Consider the following 20700-nt stretch of genomic DNA (forward strand, 5'->3'; position numbering starts at 1 on the left):
CATTTTTTATGGTAAATATAATTTTTTAAATTAATCTACAAGCAATAAAAAATAGCACCAGAAATTTTGCTATATAAGCAACAATAACTATTTTCACTATGAAAGTACTGTTTTCCCCATTTCATGGGACACCGTTACACCTTCAAGTCAATCAACTTTTTTCTGGCAAGCTCCATCAGATTGGGTGGTGAACACCTTTGATGTGTCATCTTTACATCTTAGATTTAAACAGTGGTTTAGGGTTTAGCTGCAGTTGATCCACTGTAGCATTTCCTTTTCTCAATGCTTCAGTTCACCGTGGTGCTGAAAGGTTATCTGTCACCCATTCTCAGGTCAAAGCTGGTTTTCTTTAAGACCAGACCAGTCTCCCTGAGGGACACCCCAGTACCATGATGCTGCCATCCCCATGCTTCACTCTAGTGATGGTAATAACCAGCCGACTGGCTTCTGGATAACACCTCTACCATAAAGGCCTATCACCTACCAGAAGGTCATCCTTCTGGTAGGTGACAGTCACATTCTTGACCAAGGCACTTTTTGTTCAATAACTCAGTTTGGTAAACTCTAGCACTCAGATGTTTTGTGTATTTTACTTTTTGTATTTCACAGACATTGAAGCCACATTTAGAAACTGATTCATCCTCTTGCCCTGTTCGCAATAACATTGTGAACTCTCTGTGTGTTTACACCAGGACATGTAGCTTAACAATGATTAACAACTGATGTGTGGCTATTACATTCTACACATCTCGAGGCTCAAAAATCAAACAGGATGACTGTCACTGCAAAGGCTCTGAATACTTTTCAAAATGAAGATTTTCATTTTTAATACAATTTCAAAAGAGAAAAAAAAAGAGAAAGGTTTTATTATTGTTTTAATTCACTTTTTTTTTTAAATTGATGGACAAATATTGCCCATTTAAAAATCAACAAAACCATGCAAAAAAACACTACATTACTATGCATCAGTGAGCAAAAACATCTTATACAGCAATTGTTGCTTCATGAGGTTACATGTATTTATTTTGGTAAGAATGTAAATCCATATTGCTAAAACAATATAATAGTAACATTTGGTACATTTTTAGAAAAATTGAAAAAGAATGTCTGGATGGCTAAATGTTTGTGTTTCTTCCCGTGTCCAAATTTCCAGTTAAGAGGAAGGAGGGTGAGGGAACTTCCAGCGAAGAATGGCTCCATCTGCACTTGTACTGACTAAGTTGCGGCTGTTGGAGCAGATTTTCACGCTGGTAATACTGCCACCATGAGCTACCCCTACGTGGGTTACTCCACCTAACATGTAGTCCCACACCTTCACCAGCTTATCATCTCCACCTGGTATGAAAAGGTGAACAACATAAGAAACCAGAAGCTCTAGAGAGATATCGCTAATTATTGTGCAATACCGTTCTTTATATAAAACACATGAAAACTATATTTGCATAAAATATTCGGTTATTAGGTTTTGATGTAAGCGGGAGCATAATGGGCAATGCATCAGGGACAAATATAAAATCACTTTCTATATATGAGTAGCAAAGAGAATTCATAGAAGAAGAAGTGCAAATGAGAAATGTGCCATACCTGTCACAAAGTATTTGCCATCCTGTGAGATATGCATGCCATTGATGGCACCAGACTGCGAGGCCTCAAGTTCTCTGAGGGCAGATTTACCCTCAAACACGTCCCAGTAGGCAACCTGAGGGACAAAATGTACACAATGCACAGAAAGCCTAAGTGGAGATGAAGGTTACACATTTATACTCTGAAGTTTTTGGGGGGGTTTTTACTGTGGGAAAGAATCATATCTAACAAGGAGAAAAAGGAGTTTGACTGATAAAGCATACACAGCCTTTTGATGTTTTTGCTGCATTTTCATGTTTAGTAATGTTTGTTACTAAGGATTGATAGGCTTGCTATGCAGACTGCTACTAATGAGATCAAGTGAAAACATCTCTGTGCTTTTGTGCTATTTTTATTCAACATTATATACAGTATACACTTTACCATTTCCTATTTTGGTAGTAGTACGCAATAGGTGACCTCAGACTCTCACCTTCACTGCTTTCTCATTTTAACTCTATATGAAAATGAGCTGGTTTGATTCTATCATATATCTAAATGAGTTTTGAACATCTCTAGGGCTTAACAGCCGTCAGAGTATCAAGTCTCACAAAAGGCGATTGTTAGTTGAAGTTATTTATAGCCCAGGTGGCAGAAGCATCACAAAACCACAGAGCGAGAACAATCCTTTCTTGTTATTTATATGACCGACCTGATTACTTCTTGGGTGGAGTAAATGAAAGCACAGATGGACTAGATCATTAAAATTAGGCTTCAGTCATGAATGAGTTCCTAGTAGAAGATTTAACAGTTCACCCTATGTGATTTTAAAAGTCAAGAAGCTGTTTAGAAAGCAGTAAAGCACTCAAAACACTGAGTGTTTCAAAGTCAATAACGAGTTGAGAGAAGGAGATGGAGTTACCACAATTAGCTATTTGTAAAGGTCATGTTAAACAAGGCTGTTCACACAGAACTCGATGCTTATGAGAACAGAATTTCATTTTTTGCCCATTATGCCTAATAGGAAGGCAAATAATAAGGGATATGTAATCTTTCACACATATTGAATATTGTGCTCACATGGAATGAAAACGTAAAAAAAAAAAAACCAACAAAAAAACCAAACAAAAAACCCCAAACTTTTTTCTAATTTCAGAAATGCAGAGTGACTGTCAAAGAAATAAGTTCCCCTTACAAGCTGCAGTATTAATTCTGTGGGCGCTGTTCGAGTCTACCGTACTCCTTTGCTTCAGCATGTCCTGTTCAGATGGAATGTCTTGCACGTATTTATATTTCCTCAAAATAACACTTCAAAATCTAATTTAGAAAAACACAGACACCACTGCAGGGTGGAAACAATTTAATTTGAAATAGAAACCAAATCTTCCTAATGTAACCAAATCAGAATGTAAGGCTTAAATCTGAACAAAACAATGCTCACTTCTCAGCTAAGGCCTGCATTAATCGATAACATATTTAGTGAGATGTCTTTTCAAACAAATCAGCACCTTAAAAATTTTTTTTATCATTGCTCTATGATTAATAAGAAGAAGTTAGTGGTGAAATTATATAGTTTATTATTCGCATAGCCACGATAAAAGTTACTGTAACAATGTTCTCCTCTCTTCTTCTCTCTTAGATCATTTTCCATCCCTTCCTCGCCGCCACAGGCACGACCCCTTCCACCTTTCTCATCTCATTTCAGCAGCTTATTAGAGGCTTCCACCTGTGTGAGTTGTCTTGGCCCATCTGCGATCCCTCAGCCTCGGTCTGGGAAACTGGCCCACAGCCATGACATGGGCAACCAGGAAATTAATTACGTGCAGTAAGTGAGAGCAGGTCTGAAAAACATACTCTGCTTAGTCTTAGGACTGCTCCACTTATAAGGAAAAATCTCAGGCTATAAGCAGTGTATAGTTGCCTGGGCTACACAGAAGGTTAGAAGCTTTAGCTTATAGAAAATATTCACAGTTACCTAAGGTTATTATGAGCTAGTAATTAATTACTACCTATCAAGGCTATGCCTCCTTTTTAGTAGAAATAATGTAGTCCAATTGGTTTCAGCTATAATCTCATATCCTTACCTTGAAAAGACGAAGTAAGCATCATATACTTACTAGACCAAAAAACAAACGCATCATTATCATTGCCAGCAACATCCTGATCACAAAGCATCTCATTAATACAACTGCTCCCTGACCCAACACCGTCATCCCCCCACCCCTCCTGGCCACTCTCTTTCTCTTCACATTTTTTCTCACATGCTGGTTTGCATCCTGTGAATTTACTCATAGAGTCATGCTGGGAGGTGAAGAAGGCTTGGAGTACAGAGAGGAGAGAGAGGAGAGAGAGAGAGCATTGCTGTTTGTTGAACCAGACAGAGTGCCTGTGTCCTGGGATGAGCAGATGGTGGATCTGGCTGGCACTTGGGTGGCATAGGCACATCCGCAGGAAGGCACAAACACCACAGCGCTCCCCTCTATCTCTCCTCTTTCTCGCTCTCTTTGAATGCCTCCTTCCCACTTTCTCTCCGCTCGCTCAGCACACCCACCGCGTTGTGTTAATCAGCACAACTTGTCCTCACCTCTCAGCATGCGGGGACGGCAGCAATATGGGTCCAGTGTGTAGCCGGGTTCAAGGGGTGTAGATAAATTGCACAATCAAGGAAAAAAGTGTTTCATTCTTCAGCAGTAAAGGTCCAAGCTTATGTAAATAAGAAGTGCTTGGTTAATCAAGATTATAAAAAAAAATTGTGGAGTCAAAGGGTGTGTTTTTGCACCAGTGACTAGCAGCCGGCACAATGGCTTAATTACTGTATACTGCGCTAAGAAACAAATTAGAAGCGTTCAAGCTAATCTGCAGAAATGCACACGAGTATGATTGTGCAAGCTTTCAGTGTGCTACTCTTTGCTGATCTTAGTAAAGCTGCAGATTTTTCTGTCATTCTCATTAAGTGGAGATTTCAATAACCATAACAACATAATGAGGACTCTACACTGTGACTGTTTAGTGCCAGTCTATTTGCATCCTGGTTTTTTTTATCATTATAATGATTACTTTTTTCTCCTTTAAGCTAGACAGCTGAGTATTAAGTCTGAGGGAAAGTATATGGTGTACATGGATTACAGCCAACAACAAAAAGTACTTTAAGGTAAAAAAAAAAAAAAAAGTAGTTATTATAGACTCACTATGAATTGCAACAGTTTACAGCTATGTTATCAACAGATTATGAAAAAACAATGGTGTTACAGTGTGATATTCACACTGTGATCTCTGGGCACTGGATATTTGAAATTGGCTCTGAATTATTTAATTCATTTTCAGAAAAGAAGCCAAACTGTAGAGCAATACTGATTTGTCCCACTGCATGGTGTAGTGAGTCAGAGCAGCCATAAGTTTGCTCTGAGCCCAACTGGGGAAGACAAAATGCCAACAGACAGACAGACAATGACTTTTATCATCACCAGCACCAACTGGAACCCACACTCTGAAATGCTAAAACAGGAGCAAACAAGACTAAACTCCAGAGGAGCTTCCGCCAGCTCTTGAAGCAAAGAAAATGAATGAATTTAATGAACTGGCACCATCTCTTCTAAACTGTAAAGATCAAAGCTGTCAATGCTAACACATCACATGTTCTACCTGTCAAACATCACTCACATTTTCTCCCAGAAAACTTGTCAACACGATCATGCCAAAGCTTAAAACCTGGATCCCCCATAGCCGGATACCAAGACTAAGTGAAGTAAGATCTACTGATGATGCTAATGTAGCACCATGGACGATACCTACCGTGACTGTTACAGAGACTAACCGGCTGATCTACACCAAGAACGGTGTGGATCACACATACATCATACATGGAACGCCATATCCAAGTGGCCGGCATAGTATACAGAAACATCTGTGCTGAGTATGGACTGGAAGTCTCAAGGGCATAGTGGGAGACACCCCGTACGATGGTCGAGAATGACCGAGCTAAGATCCCATGGGACTTACAGATACAGTTGGACAAAATGGTGGTGGCTAACCAACCTCACATAGTAGTGGTGGACAAGCAGAGGAAGTCAGTCGTAGTGATAGACGTAGCAATACCGAATGACAGCAACATCAGGAAGAAGGATCACAAGAAACTGGAGAAGTACAAAGGGCGCAGAGAAGAGTTCAGGAAGATGTGGAGGGTGAAGGTAACAGTGGTCCCAGTGGCAATCGGAGCGCTAGATGCAGTGACTCCCAAGCCAAAGCAAGTGTCTCCAGCAGATCCCAGGAACAACATCCGAGATCTCTGTCCAGAAGAGCACAGTCCTAGGAACAGCTAAGAGACTGCGCAGGACCCCCAAGCTCGAGGGGATTTTTTTAATCAAAGGTTTACTTATTTAAATAAATAATCATTAAAGGACATATGCTTGGTATAAACTGAATGTATAACAATGAAGTAAATTTCATTTGATGAGACTTCTTTAAATTGTCATTTTCAATTGAACAGATTCCATTAAATGTATTTTTTTTGTATTGTACTTCTGTATACTGTAAATTCTACATGCAATCAAATTAATTATGATCAGCATTTTGGGCATAAACATTTTTGTATCCATCTTTTTGTGTGAAAACAAACTCATAAACCACATTTTCTTGGTTCTTACTACAGGGGCAGCTACACTAAAACATTTTTTGTCAGAATTAAGCAAATTCTGACTAAAGAAGTTTTAGCAAAATGATCATTAACAAATTCTGACTATAAATACCTCTGAGGCCACCATAAAAAACTGGCTTAAAGATAAATCAAGTGAAAAATTTGTGTTTAAATTACTGCCTGCTAGAATGCCAATAAAAATACAGAAATGCACTTAGCAACAAGAAAAAAAGATTCTTAATCCCAAAACACACCTTTCTGTCAGTGCCACTGGTGATGATCTGAAATTCCTCTGGATGGTAGCACACAGTCCGGAACAGTGTGTTGGCAATCATCATTTGACGAACTACGAATCGCCTATAAAAGATTATGCAAAAGAGACAAAAGACAAGAAATGACGGGAAGGAAGATGAGTTTGGCAGGTGTTGCAATAGACTTGGCAAAAAATAACTCATATGAGGTGCATGTGTCTTCACATCATGACCAGACTGTTTAGTGTGAACAAACCCTGTTCAAATGTTAAACAAAAAAAAACCATCAATCACAAAACAATCTATATATACAAATGTTCTGAAGCGCACATATTTTCTCTTGTGCATAGAATCAATTGATTCTAGTCAGACAGGGTGTCAGTCTAAATTAATTTAGACTTTTCTACTAATCCATTTAAATAACTTGTTAGTAGTCATACTAAAAAGAGAATCCATGATAATTGTATGGGTACTGCCTAGAAGACTTTAATCCACAGACTCGTTCATGAAGAGGACAGACAATGAAAAAAATGACCATAGTCAGTTTTCAACAGCTTATTGTACTCCCAGAAGAAGCTCACAGATTAAAGGATTTTAAGCTCGCTTATAAAGAATTGGATTTCTTTTTTATCTCACTGTATGAGCCACACATCCACTTCACCATTTCTCTCTTATGACAAGTCAGACCTAAAGACAGTGCTCTTCTTTCCTCTCACTTTGTCTCTGGTGGCTATACGTATTATTACCAAATATGTACATTACTTTTCACAAAATAATGTGATTAGCTCATTCAGTAATGTGCCTAACTACTTTATTTTCACTTCACTTGCTCTCAGCATTTTTCTTTGATGAAACTGAGAAATAATTATTACAATTTTGACTTAGTGAAGTGGCTCTGGAGTAATTTTTGGCATTTTGTTGTACTACTAAACACAACATTTCATACATAAATAATATTTCATACACTAATATTACAATATTAAACACTTTAAAGACGTTACATGGACACAATGTGTGGGTTATGGTTTGCAGATAGGCTACTCACACTATGTCCCAGATGATGCAGGTACCGTCAGAGCTTGCAGAGACACACTCTGTGTCGTCACTCTTGATTTTGAGACAAGTGACAGCAGCTTTGTGCTTTTTCATGGCCTCCAGCAACCGATAGCTACGTGGCTTCAGCTCCCAAACACACACCTATGATAGTTAAACCTAAACTCATTCATTAGGAAAACTATATTTAATTTTATTTATAAACATACAAATATGCTATGGATGCAACAAACAATTTTCATTAAAGACATCTTGAACAGTATGTCTTCTGTTCTTTTGAAATCATGTCAGTCTTCAATGATATTGCATGCTATAGAGATAAACCCCAAATTTAAATGCTGAATGTGTATTTGAAGGGTGCACAGCACAGTCTAGTATGGCGTGTCTGTATAACGAATATAAAGCATGCATAAAATCCTCCAATATTTGCACTAAGCACTTCAATAACTCACAGCTGCTTGTCTTGGAGAAAAATTAGCAATTCTAATTATATGACTAGACATGAGATGCAAACATTCTTATCTTTAAATCAGTTTTGTCATGTTCAGTAGGCATTCCCAAATCAATAACAAAAAAATGTTTTGGGAAAGTCTGAAAATAGTTATGGCAGGATATGGACTACAACTAAAGCGCAATTATCAGGCAGGATAGCCATTTCATGTCCATTTCATAATTCTTGTTGATGATATACTGTGAGAAATTGTGCCAAAGTCTCAAGCTGCCCAAGATTTTTTTTAAATTTTGCTAGGAAAATGGAAAATCGGTGAAGTGATTTATTTGAAACATGCAAACATAAATGGACAAAACAGAGTTTGTACAGTTCTGACAAGCTTGAAAGTCTGTATTTGGGGCCTTATTCTTCAACACCACCTGAACTCTCGTAGGCAAGCTTTCTTGTAATTTCTTTGTAATCTTCAGGAATGGTTCTTCAGGCTTCTTGAATGACATTCCAAGCTCTTCTTTGGATGTCGGCTGCCTTTTGCTCCATTCTCTCCATTCCGTTCATGTGAGCTCACATTGTTGTTGAGGTCCTGGCTCTGAGGATGCCTATCCATGACTGACAATGTTTCATAGTGTGTTTTTCTATCCAGGTAGTATCACTGTAGTATCTTTGGAATCATTGCCATGTTGAAAAATGAAGCCCTTGCTGACACTTTTCAGTCAGTAATGCATGGTCTATCAAAATCTGATCATACTTTTTTGCATTTATAATTCCCTCAGTTTTGACAAGTACATATTACTGTTGATATTAATGAGGATTTGAAAAAATAATCTAATTTTGATTTTAAACTCGATAAGACCTGTGTAATCTTTTTTTTTTTTAGCTTTTGCCATCCTTGAGAATGGATTCTTGACCATTACCCTTCCATTGAGACTAGTTCTGATGAGGCTTAGGGGAAAAACAGATGAATCAGCTAAGGGGTAAAATGTAAAATGTATCTCTCGGATCCTGTCTCAGTTCTTTGATAGATTTTTCCTATTTCTTAAGGACATGACTACATCTACTATAGATAGTTTTCATGCCTACCACTTCTGTCTACTTGTTCAGTTTCCTCAAATTTTTAAGGACACAATGAACAAATATGTTATATAGCTAATAGCTCTTTTAGAATCACCTTGTTGGTGCAAAAATACAGTTTTATGCCTGACAAACTGTGTCACTGTCACGGTTCTGGGTCCGTTGGACCCAGTATTTTGAGTTGTTATGTTTTAGTGTGTTTTTGCATTTTGGATTCTTTTCTTATGATTATGAATCTATGTTTTGCTTATTCTTTAGGGATTAGTTCGTAGGGTTTGTGTTCTCATGTTTACTGCAGGTTGAGTTCAGTTTCATGTGTCATGTTCTGTCTGTCTCTCTGTGTTGAGTCCGTGTCTTTGAGTAGTGTTTCATGTTTCCTGTTTTACTGTGAAAGTCTTTGTCTTATGTTAGTGTGTGCTGCTTTGTTCCCCCTGTCTCGTTAGTCCTGATCTCTCCCAGCTGTGTCTCCCTCCTGTTGCCCATTCCCTCATTACTACCCTGTGTATATAAGCCCTGTGTTTCCCTTGCTCGGTGTCGCGTCGTCCCCTCAGAACTATGCCTGTGTGTTTCAGTTGTCAGCATCCTTGTTCAGTTCATGTTCTTGTGTATCACCAGCAATAAAGCTAAGGTTTTCAGTTTAACTCAGTCTCAGAGTCCTGCGTTTGGATCCTCACCTCCGCCTGCCCGCACACAGAGCCCTGACAGTCATCTTTGGAATTTGTGTTGATTCAACCAAAGAAAAAGGATAATTTTGTGTGTTTTTGTGACAGGCTGTTAGTAATAAAGTGCTAAAGGTAGAATATAAAACTGGATTTTTGCTAAGTTCTGTGTTATATGTAAACACAACACTGGTTTATTTGGTGATTTAAGTGCCATTTTATGCTTTAATGATTCATGAGTCAATGTAAAAACTAAAAACATTCTTCTGAAAACAGACTAAACAGTTCTCAACAGACTAGACTGAAAATTAACAAAAAAAGAAGAGAAAATTTTAAAGACCTTCAGACAGTCTCTGGAAATATTGCTGAACTATTTTAAATTTATAAGAACATCTGGCTCCTTAGAAGCATAAAGCCAAGAAATGAGGAGCGGCTCAAGACTTTAATATTATAATATATATTAAACAATAATATGTATCTAATAGTGAACAAATTATAGGTTCATTGATATTATTTCCACTGACCTGTCCTTCTCCCCCTCCACTGACAATCCTTTTGCAATCCCTTGTGCCAGCAATGGCCGTTGCACCCATTGTGTGTGCATTGTGAATGATGAGCATGAGTTTTCCACTTTCTGGTCCAAACAGACGAATCTTACCATCATTCCATGCTAGAAGACAATGACAGTTTGGGGAGATTAATCTGATTCTGATTCTGTACAAGAAACAGAACTTTTCAGTAAGTGAAAAGAAACTTTACTTTTATATTTCAGATTTCTGCACTACTGTAATTGAGATGGCTTGTTATCACCTATTCAAAACATATTTCAAAACAGAAAATTAATTGTTACAGAAATCGCTCTCTGAGTCCTACCACTGATGATGCTTTGTCCATTAAACATGAAGTCCACCGAATTGCAGGTCACATTGGGTATAGTGATGCGCAACAGCTCTTTAGGCTTGCCTGTGTACCACACTCTGATATCTTCATCTGAGCAGGTTGCAAAAAGTTCAGATGTTCCACTAGTCGAAAAATGTGAAGAGAAATAGAGAATTATAGTTGTGTGGTATGGGTTGTTAATATAATTATGTAAATAATTAATTAAAAGTAATATTTTACTCAGGTCTTAGACACGTACACAAAACCAATAACATTTCCTCAGAATATGTAGACGTGGCATGTATATGTCACCCTCTAGTGAGTACAACAGGTAAATAAAGTAATGAATCAGAAACAATTTCAGCACAGTTTAAGCACTGTGGATTTGCTTTGCTGCATTTGACACATAACATAATGTTTATTTTCTTGCATTTCTGGGTACAAGAGAAAATGTGTGTTTCTGAAGGGCATAGTGAAGGAGAAAAAGGAACAGACTGACTGTCTTCTGATCAATTCTCTTTATCAGGGCATTTATGTTTTTATTGCAGAACACTATTTAAATTCTCTTTTCTGACACTTACAACAAGATGGCTACGTCCTTGACAGCATCATTATGACTGGTGGATATGAGTTCCACTTTGAATTTCTCATAATTGAAGCGGTACATCTGAGCAGCCTCTGTGCCAACAAAAAACTCCTTTCCATCTCCTAATGTAGCAATGGAGGTTACTGCCTTTTCCAGATCGACTTTCCTGATGTGAGGTAAAGGAAAAAAAGTACAAAAATGCAAAAATAAACTAAAGCATTTGAATGCTGAAAATATAGAAAATACAAAGGTAACAATTTTGCACACCATGGATATTTTATAGTGAAATATTTCAGTCATAGAACTCACTTAAGAGTTCTGAAGTTAGTCCCAGAACACAAAGTGACAGTGCCAGATCCACAGCCTACAAGTAGGTCCCCAGACTTCAGTATATTTATGACATTGACACCCTGCAAAGAAAAGGATGAAACTATGATTTTCATTACATTTTTCTAAAACAATTATGCATATTTGAATATATCACTTTTTAAAATTCCTAGATCTTTGACAGCTTCTCATAACTTAAGAAATTTTTAACTATGTGACATGAACCATGGCTTTTCCTTCCACAAGGATTCCTATTAAGCACAGGGCATGAGCAAGGAGTGGCTGAATGACTGAATTCAGAGCACCAAATAAGGAATGCAATGAATGACCTCTACAGTGATGACTTACCATGCTGTATTTTGATTTAGCTGGACCGCAGTGATTCAGAAGCTTTGTCTTCAGATTAACTTTCATTATGTCTCCACTCATGGTGCCGCAGAAAATGAACTGATCATCCTCTGAAATCTGTACAGCAATATTGATAGTGCAACCACATTATTTCAGTATATCTGGTGTGCTATAAGTTTGGAAGATTAAAAAAGTTGAGTTTCACTATTATTATCCTTATGCACCTTCTGCAGCCATACTATTAGCGTTTTATTGATTTGTTAAGTTTTTGCCTACAGATGGTTTGCATATGGCTTCATACCTCTAAGCATTTCACAGTCCTCTTGAGCTTGCCTGTCTGACACTCTGTGGGCCTGATCTTTCTGTTGGGGAGGTCCAGTTCCCAAACTCGCAACGTTCCACTGCCCAAAGAAGACCAGTGATATTAAATCACTTCTATGCAATAACAAGGAGCGTGAAAACCCACATTGTGAAGCAGAAAAATAGCAATAGGTAGATGTCTTGTCATTTTATAAGCAGGTTCAATAAAATCTAATTCACTGATAACCTAACAATTACAAATTAAAAATCTAATCTGACATTTAGCTTGTTTTTTAAAAAAAAAAACACAGAAAAGAAAAAACAATAGACACCATTCACTCACCTCCCTGCTGACACAAAGATGTTATCATTTGTGTTTGAGTATTGCAAAATCAGGGAGTGACCAGCACTCTGCGCTGAAGCTGGACTCCCACATATAGCTTGCTTAGTCTCAATATTCCACACAACTATACTGTAAACAAACACAAAAGACCTCATAAAATCAAGCAAAACATCATTAGTACAGTACATTTGATAGGCCATCTAGAAATGGATCCCTTTTTGTGCCGATAAAGATAATTAAAGGCCATACCATGTGTATTCATGGACATTGCACGTCAATACACATTTCAGTAAATGTACTAGTGTAGACAGTTGGGTAACTCTCACCCAAGACACATGAAATCTATTAAACCAGGAACAACAAAGCAGTATATATAATAAAACAGACTTCACAAAAACGCAAAGTTTGACCTCATACTGGACTGTCTTTAAATCATGATTCTTAGATCGTATTTAATAAAAAATAATATGTGCCACTGTGTCTGCTAAGTCTTAACGGATCTACGTATGAGCTTCAGTCACTGAAAGCCAACTATCTAAATGGAGTCTACTTCACAAGTTCAATACATCCCCTCTGGCAACAAATGCAGGGTGTTTGTCATTTGTTGCTTCCTGCTTTATAAAACACAAATAAGGGGAAGAGCTGAGCCATGTGCAATCTTATAACAAGCATCTTTAAATCTAAAGACTGGCCCAGCTTAGGTTATTCTGGTTTATTAGGGAGTCACAATAGCAAAGGACTATTGCTTTCCTTTCCAGTACCTTACTAGCCTGGATGTATTCTGACTGTACAACTTCCTGTGTTCTACAAGAGCCTTGTGCCTGGCTTGTTAAACAGTAAAACAAATGTAGCATGATCATTGCTCAGTGAAATATAGTGTGCTATGTTTGCAATTAGACAATTACTGTGCAAGGCAATGTGTATTTCCATTCTGCAATCTTATTATCTGAACTTGCACCCAGCTGCATCATTCAGCCATAATGTTTACCTGCCATCATCTTGACCCCCAAGGGACACCAGGTACTTGTCATTAGGAGAAAAGGCCAGTGCCTCTACCTTTGCCTTGTGGAGCACCAGCTCTGTATAGATTGTTCGGGTCGCATAGTCCCAGATTATTATTGTAGCCTAGGACAACATATTAAGTAAAATATTGTAATTTAGTCATCAAAATTATTTAACCCAATATTCAAACATTCCTGACTAAGATTACCTTAAAGCCCATAAAGTTGACCTGTCCAGAGGCAATATACAGTCCACTTTTTGACACTGAAATACAGGTTACATTGTTTGTATGGCCATGTAAGAACTCCTGTTTGCCATCTTTAATTCTCTTCAGAATGATTGTGCATCCAAGAGGGTAGATCATGTGTTCGTTGTCTGGATGGACTCTTAGGCCAGAAGAAACATGTCCTGGTGAAATAAAGCAGAGTACAATGAAGACAATCTGTTTGTGATAGTGAAGGTGGATGGTTGTTTTAAAAGCTGGATAATAATAACGGGAATGTGAACTCTATCTTCATGGCTACACATGTAAGTTCAAAATGTAATCTTAACAACAAAGGTACAGTCTAGATCACACAAGGGGACGAGAACTCAGCCCGCTAGACAGCTGTGGAGCAAGGAGAACATCAATTTTGGACTTTTAACTATAATTTTAAGTTTTACAGATTTTCCTACTGTTAAAGACCTAAGTTAGAGACAACGCAATGTTTTTAATATTAAAAAACTAACACTGTCTACAGTACTTAGCGTGTTACTCCAGACTTTTCAGCTGTCGTATCAGAAAGTTAATTTAAGTTTGCAGGGGGGGAACTTACCGTTAAAGCCAATAACAGCCTCCAGTTCCAGCCGAGGTATACTTTCTGTTTCAAGATCCATTATCAAACTAACTGTATTTTATTCACCCGAAAAAAAACTGTACTTTAACCAGTAAATTCAAATTTTGTTTAAATAGCGGTAACTATTTTTTCTCAGGCAGGTGAAGTAGTTCACACCAAACAAACGGTCGCCTAGCAACATCAATAAAGCTCCACCGGCTGAATGACGTTTCTCTGCTGGATTCACGGGATATCGGAAATTTCACATTTGAAACGGCCGCAGACAAAAACAATCAAATATAATTGGCAAATTACACTGGAAAATCCGTGATATTGCATTTGTAGGCTACATTTCACTATATTTGCAATATGGATAAAGATGATAAATTAATCTGTGACCAATACTGACATTATACAAAAAACTCACAGAAGAATCTGGGACATAATAGAACAAGTAAAAATACATTTCAGCACATTTACTGATTATCAGTATAAAAACATTGAACGCCCATTGTCTGAAATTACTATAGCGTTCATCACAGTACATCACAATGTATCTTTATTGAATGTAAGCTATCATGCATGAATAAGATAAAAATCATTGGATTACACAACTACATTATATATATGTTGTACATCTAATATAAAATTATACTGATATAAAAACTTAAAAAGTACAATGTTCTTTGTTCATTTAATTTTTTTCACAACTTGTACAAGCTTAAAAATGCTACTGCACTCAAGAGTGGAGTACCTCTGGCCACTGTGACATCACTGCAGGTCCTGCCCAAAGGACATTACTGCAGTTTCATTTTTCTTTTTTACTCTAATTTAGAAGAGCATAACCATATTGTAAAGATTTAACTACTGAAAAAAATTCTGTAATTGACTGTAAATGCAAAATCTGCATATTTGACACTTACTATGATGGCAAATTAGGTAACAAATATTTTTAAAAGAAAGTACACTTTGTTTTATAAACTGCAGAAAGAAGCAATACTTAGCTACATCCTGGTTTGCACTGCACCATACAAAATGTTGTACTGATATAACTGTAGGTCCAGAGAAACTTTCCAGCCATTTGGCAGGGCAATTCTATTATCTTGTCCTTTGGTAAAGAACTATAAAATATTCTTAAATGCTAGCCACACCACATGTCATACAAGTGAACTGTGAACAGAGCAGACCAACACTGAGCTGTGAGATCAAACAGTAGATATTCTAGGCACATCCAAAATTTTAACTGCTGCTGTACTCCAATTAATACAGACTTCAGCAAACACATCTTCTAGCACTGACCTGGTGCCCTGTCCTAACTGAGATTTTTAAAAAGAATTTTAGTGGACAGTCAGCAATGCAAGCAGAAAGGTGAATCATCACAACAACTTTAAATAACTTGTCATTAGAACAGAAATGAGCTTCTCTCTCTTTCTTTTCACCAAAACTAAATGAAGAGGAAATGTGCTTTTAAAAAGTACTCGACTTTTATGTTACACTGTCGGGATTCTCTGAAGGTCCTTCAAAACTTAGTATTTCTTTGGATGTGTCCCCAGCCATCTGTCTGTGTGCGTGTGACCTCCGGTGTCTGCTGAGAGAATGGCTCCATGAAAACCTGCGGCCGCAGGTGAGGCACAAATAGGGTCTCTCTCCAGTATGTGTCCGCCGATGCTTTGTCAGTGACTTGTATCGCGTAAAAGTTGCTCCACATTCATTACAAATATATTTTTCTGACTTAATATGAACATTTTGTTCATGCTCTTTCATGTTGCCCAGCTGTGAAAAGCCTTTACCACACACAGGGCAAAGATGTGGCTTCTCCCCTGTGTGGGTCAATCCATGAATATTCAAATCCTGGCGAGAATAAAACTGCTTGCCACAGATAATGCATTTGTATGGTCTTTCCCCTGTGTGGCTCCTCATGTGCCTTTTCAGTCCCTCAGAGCGAGAGAAGCAGCTCTCACATAAGGTACATTTGAAAGGCTTCTCTCCTGTGTGGGAGCGGAAGTGCCTACGGAGCTCCGAGGCCTTGAAGAAACACATCCCGCAATCCGCACAACTGTGAGGTTTTTCTGGCTGCTCCTCGTGTGTCTTTTCGTGTGCTTTGCAGTGACCTGACTCGGAGAATCCCTTACCGCAGACCGAACAGGTGAAAGGCTTCTCTCCAGTGTGCATACGCTTGTGACGAATGAGTTTGTTAAGTTTGCTGAACGTCTTCATGCAGTATGAACACTGATGAGGTACCTTGGGTTGTTTTGTGTGTGTGCGTTTATGCCTCTCTAATTTTGAGGGTCTATTGAACACTTTTCCACAGTCAGGACAGGGGTGCTTGTTAGTCCTACTGTGGCAATTCTGGTGTCGGATCAGCTTCTCTTGTTGTGTAAAGCTCTTATTACAATGCTCACAGTTATGAAGAGTCTTGGGCTTCCTCGTGTGTACAGGTTTATGCCTCTCAAGCTTTGACGGTCTGTCAAATACCTTGCCACAGACAGTGCAAGGGTAACACTTGTCTGATGTGTTGCTCTGTGGCTGTTTGGCGTTCTCTGGCTCGGTCACTGAAGCATCACTGGAATCTGATTCTGAGATTATTTTCACCACCACTATTTCTGGACCTGAGGAGCAATCACATTAAAAACACAATCTGAGTATGTTACTGGATGAAGTGACTTAGCAAATCTCAGTTAGCAAAACATAATGATGAACTTTTACCGTCTTACACATATCAGGGCTCTAGAGTGTGATCAATTTGGTCGCAAATGCGACCTAATTTCTCAATGGAGCAACTAAAAAAAATCCTAGGTCATACCAGTGTGACCAGCCGTTCGAGTAAAAATAGGTCTCTGTATGGTCAATAACAGACACACAGAATGCCCATATCGTGGCCAAACCAATCAGAGATAATCATGGGTGAACCTCTCAGATGCCCATACCCATGGTAAGATGTTCAGATATTGAGATGTTCAGTTTGAAGCCTTTGAGGCATTTTTAATTTTGACTTTTTTAATTTTGACTTCTTTTTATTTTATATAGCTTGAGATATTTTAAGTTTCAATTTCAGCTCAGTGAAGCACTTTAAGTACAAGCAGTACCGTATTTTTTGGACTATAAGGCGCACTTAAAATAGTTTCATTTTCTCAAAAGTGCACCTTATGTATGAATTCTGGTTGTGCTTACTGACTGCGAACTGATTTTATGTGGTACACAGCGCTCAAAAATCTGTCAAAACGTTTTAGTACGACTTTGGTAAGCTACTAAGCTGCACCGCTTGATGGATTGTTGGAGCATTATGGCTACCGTAATCAGGAGGCCTCGCAGAGTAATACGTACACACATAATATTACCGTATTGTGTGTATATAAGGACCCCAAAATAGCACCTGTTAAGAGACATGCTTACGAAGCGGATTTCAAACTCTATCAGTCAAGCAGTAGAACATAGGAATAGAGCAGCTGCGACAGAATTCAGCATTAATGAATCAATGGTACGGAAGTGGAGGAAACAAGAAGAATGAGTGGAGTAAAGTTTGACTTATATGACTGTTTGGTTTTGCTTAATGCGCCTTATGGTCCAAAAAATACGGTAACTTATCTTTCTTGTAGAAATGTGCTCCAAATAAAGAACTTTGTGTTGACAAGATTGTTAGTTAATCATTTACAAATCAGTATTGTCTGTATGGACAGCAATTTAACAAAAAAAAAAGTGAACATGTAAAGCTGCTGTGTTAAGCGATGCAGTTGGAAAATTTGAGTGCACCTAACCTTTGTGCAGGTGCATCTAAGAAAAAAAGTTAGGTGCACCAGTGCAACTGTGGCAAAAAGTTAGTCTAGAGCCCTGCATATTTAATAGTTAATTAAATCCATGCTCAACGGGACCATCTACGTGGATTTAATATTAAAAACATTGCGTTGTACAGTGCATGTAGAACAGAATGTATGCCACCGAATTCAGTTAGATAAGGAACCAGGCTTTTTAGAACTAAAAAAGTGAACTTATTTATTGCACAAATTTTGATCAAAAGGGGAAAAAACATGCAAAATACCCTCAATACATACTTTCCTCTGCAGACTCTGTTTTAGGGACAGGTGTGGTGTCTGGGCCCATTGCTGCAGCCTGTTGATGTACAACCCATAAATAGTTAAGGAACAAATACACAATATCACATATTGTAGATTTACTATTACAGCTTCCACGATGCAAACTCGTACTGTAGCTAATGTCTGAGACCAAAAGGACTCATTAGACACATCCAGGGAAATTCAAACAAAACCTATGTGAGAAGTGGACAATAAGCATTGATACAGCTAATATAAAAGTCTTAATGGAGAGCTATTTCAGATGAGCAGCTGTCAAGTTATCCCTGTTAAATCCAAGTAATTTAGTGTTTGAGTTTGTAAAAAACAACAACAACATAAGCATCAGCAATTAGACTATTGTGTAAGCCTGTGGCAAAAGACAATTTATTGTATTTAATTGGACCTTCCTGACTAACTGGCTGTGACTTGTTTATGTGGCTAACTACTGATTAGTTGGTTGGAAGTTTGGGGGGAAATTTTACAATTCTACAAAAAAAAAAAAAAAAAAATACTTATCAGTGCTCCCTGGTGGGCAAACTATGCAAAACAGATACTATCGCTAAATTACCTCAAATCTACATTCACCAGACACTTTATCAGGTACACCTTGCTAGTACCATTTTAACTCCAATTGTATTAAGAACTGCAGTAATTCCTCCTAGCCCAAATGCTGGTGCTGGAAACATTCCTCAACTACATTATATATTATCAGACCAGGTCACAGTTTTGCAACTTTTTATAGATCACAGGAGTGGCATCTCCTGTGATGTATAGGAGATGCTACTCCTGCTGCTGTAGTCCATCTGCGACCACATTTAAAGCGTCGGGCATTCACACCGGTTATATCAAGTTCCTGTTGACATGTCTGTAGTGTAATGTTTTCTCTTTGTTTAAGCCCACAAACACGAATGTTTGATTATTAGCAACAGGTTAACAGCTTCTTCTCCCGGTGTTGTTGAGTGAAGTGACGTTTCAATTAATCTGTTTAAAAACCAAACATTGTATTTCATATTTGAGAGATCATGAACAGTTTAGCACATTTTTGTCTCGATGCCTAAAGACCTCAATAAGATTCTCTTCCCAAGTATTTTTCAAGGCTCTACATATTATATGTTTCATATGTCTTAAATTTAATACCAAGAATACTAAGCCACTTATCTGTTTAAGTATACAGCAGTAGTAATTAAATCCAAACTACAAGATATATTTGTCTGACCACCTCTGTAAAATACAAGATAAACAGCATGTATGAAGTGGGTTAAGCAGTCCGGTGTGCTGCACACACCCAAGGTCTGTCTCAGGAGGCTGGAAGGAAAGCAACACTAAACAACCCTTAACGCTCAAAGTATGTATTAATATCCTCAAACTAACCTTAAAGATGCACGTGAAACTGAAAGTGGTCAGTGCTGGTTCTGAAAGCTAACATGTTGTTTATTTACCTATACAAAAAAATATATCTATGCTTTTGCACAGATTTGCTGGAATGTTTGTGTGTCGACTCTAGCATTAACCCGTCCACTTGCAGCGTCTGTCAATAAGGGGTTATAAATAAACTCGAGGGTAGCGTTAACACAGAGTCACACCGGCATGCAAGTACAAACACAACAGCCGCACTTTTACAGCGTTTGTTAGCTACTGTCGCTGACGCTAACGTTTTAGCTAACCACACCGTACAAGCCTCGGAGACGCAAACACGATTCAGGCCCACCTCTCTAATAATCCGTAAAAGAGAAAGCTTGCCACAGCCTCTATCTACAGAGTTTTAAGTGAAAACTTCTTCGTCTGAAAGGACAGCTAGTCGCAGCGGACTGCTAAACAAGCCGCAGCAATTTGGGGTTGATGCTCGTTCCCTTGCATGGTGCCTTCAAGTACCCACGTACTTTCAAAAACGGGTTCTTGTCTTTGCGGTTCAGTCAGATGTCCAACAGGGGCGAGTTCAGATCGTGAACAGTGTTGACGTTGAGAGGCGTCGTTTGCTTTTCTTTTTAAAATTATTGATTTCATTTTATTTGTTTCATTTGTTTATTAAAAAAAAAACAAAAAAAAAACAAAAAACCCATCCACACAGATTGTTGAAGCCAAATGAATAGATACCAAAGGCTCTCCAAAATAGAAATAAAGGCAACCAGACATATTGAGGTCCCCCCCCCCTTTTTACACACATCAGTTGCAGTTTTTTTCCCCTGTCATCACTAAACAAAGAAAACCATATTCTCCTTTCAAATGCCACTCCCATTACTATAAATGGTCCCATAAAGCTACAGAGATTACTTAGTTTCAGCAAGTTATTCAATGTTAAGAAATAATCTTTGCAGCTAGAAATTATATATAATATAAATGTTATAACAGGAG

The 20700-nt window shown here is 38.0% G+C and overlaps 2 protein-coding genes across 3 annotated transcripts; both read right to left on the bottom strand.

Annotated features, from left to right (window-relative positions):
• Positions 1-1147: 1147 nt before the first annotated feature.
• cfap52 (cilia and flagella associated protein 52) lies at positions 1148-14339 on the bottom strand. The gene is made up of 14 exons (XM_063475357.1): positions 14279-14339; positions 13672-13871; positions 13450-13586; positions 12462-12590; positions 12120-12219; positions 11819-11935; positions 11453-11553; positions 11139-11309; positions 10552-10700; positions 10203-10348; positions 7493-7644; positions 6451-6553; positions 1585-1699; positions 1148-1335 (listed from the first exon to the last, which is right to left on the bottom strand). Exons 1-14 carry the CDS (start codon positions 14337-14339, stop codon positions 1154-1156), a joined length of 1863 nt encoding a protein of 620 aa, XP_063331427.1. The 3' UTR covers positions 1148-1153.
• Positions 14340-14839: 500 nt separating this feature from the next.
• Positions 14840-20197, bottom strand: LOC134628631 (oocyte zinc finger protein XlCOF6.1-like). Of its 2 annotated transcripts, none has more exons than XM_063475359.1 (3): positions 20057-20197; positions 18328-18385; positions 14840-16887 (listed from the first exon to the last, which is right to left on the bottom strand). In XM_063475359.1, exons 2-3 carry the CDS (start codon positions 18374-18376, stop codon positions 15764-15766), a joined length of 1173 nt encoding a protein of 390 aa, XP_063331429.1. In that variant the 5' UTR covers positions 18377-18385; positions 20057-20197; the 3' UTR covers positions 14840-15763. The 2 variants fall into 2 exon arrangements, with proteins under 2 accessions (XP_063331429.1, XP_063331430.1); XM_063475360.1 differs by lacking the exon at positions 20057-20197 and adding an exon at positions 19720-20045.
• Positions 20198-20700: the final 503 nt, after the last annotated feature.

Source organism: Pelmatolapia mariae, linkage group LG6 (assembly GCF_036321145.2).
Source record: "Pelmatolapia mariae isolate MD_Pm_ZW linkage group LG6, Pm_UMD_F_2, whole genome shotgun sequence".
Taxonomy (NCBI): Eukaryota; Metazoa; Chordata; class Actinopteri; order Cichliformes; family Cichlidae; genus Pelmatolapia; species Pelmatolapia mariae.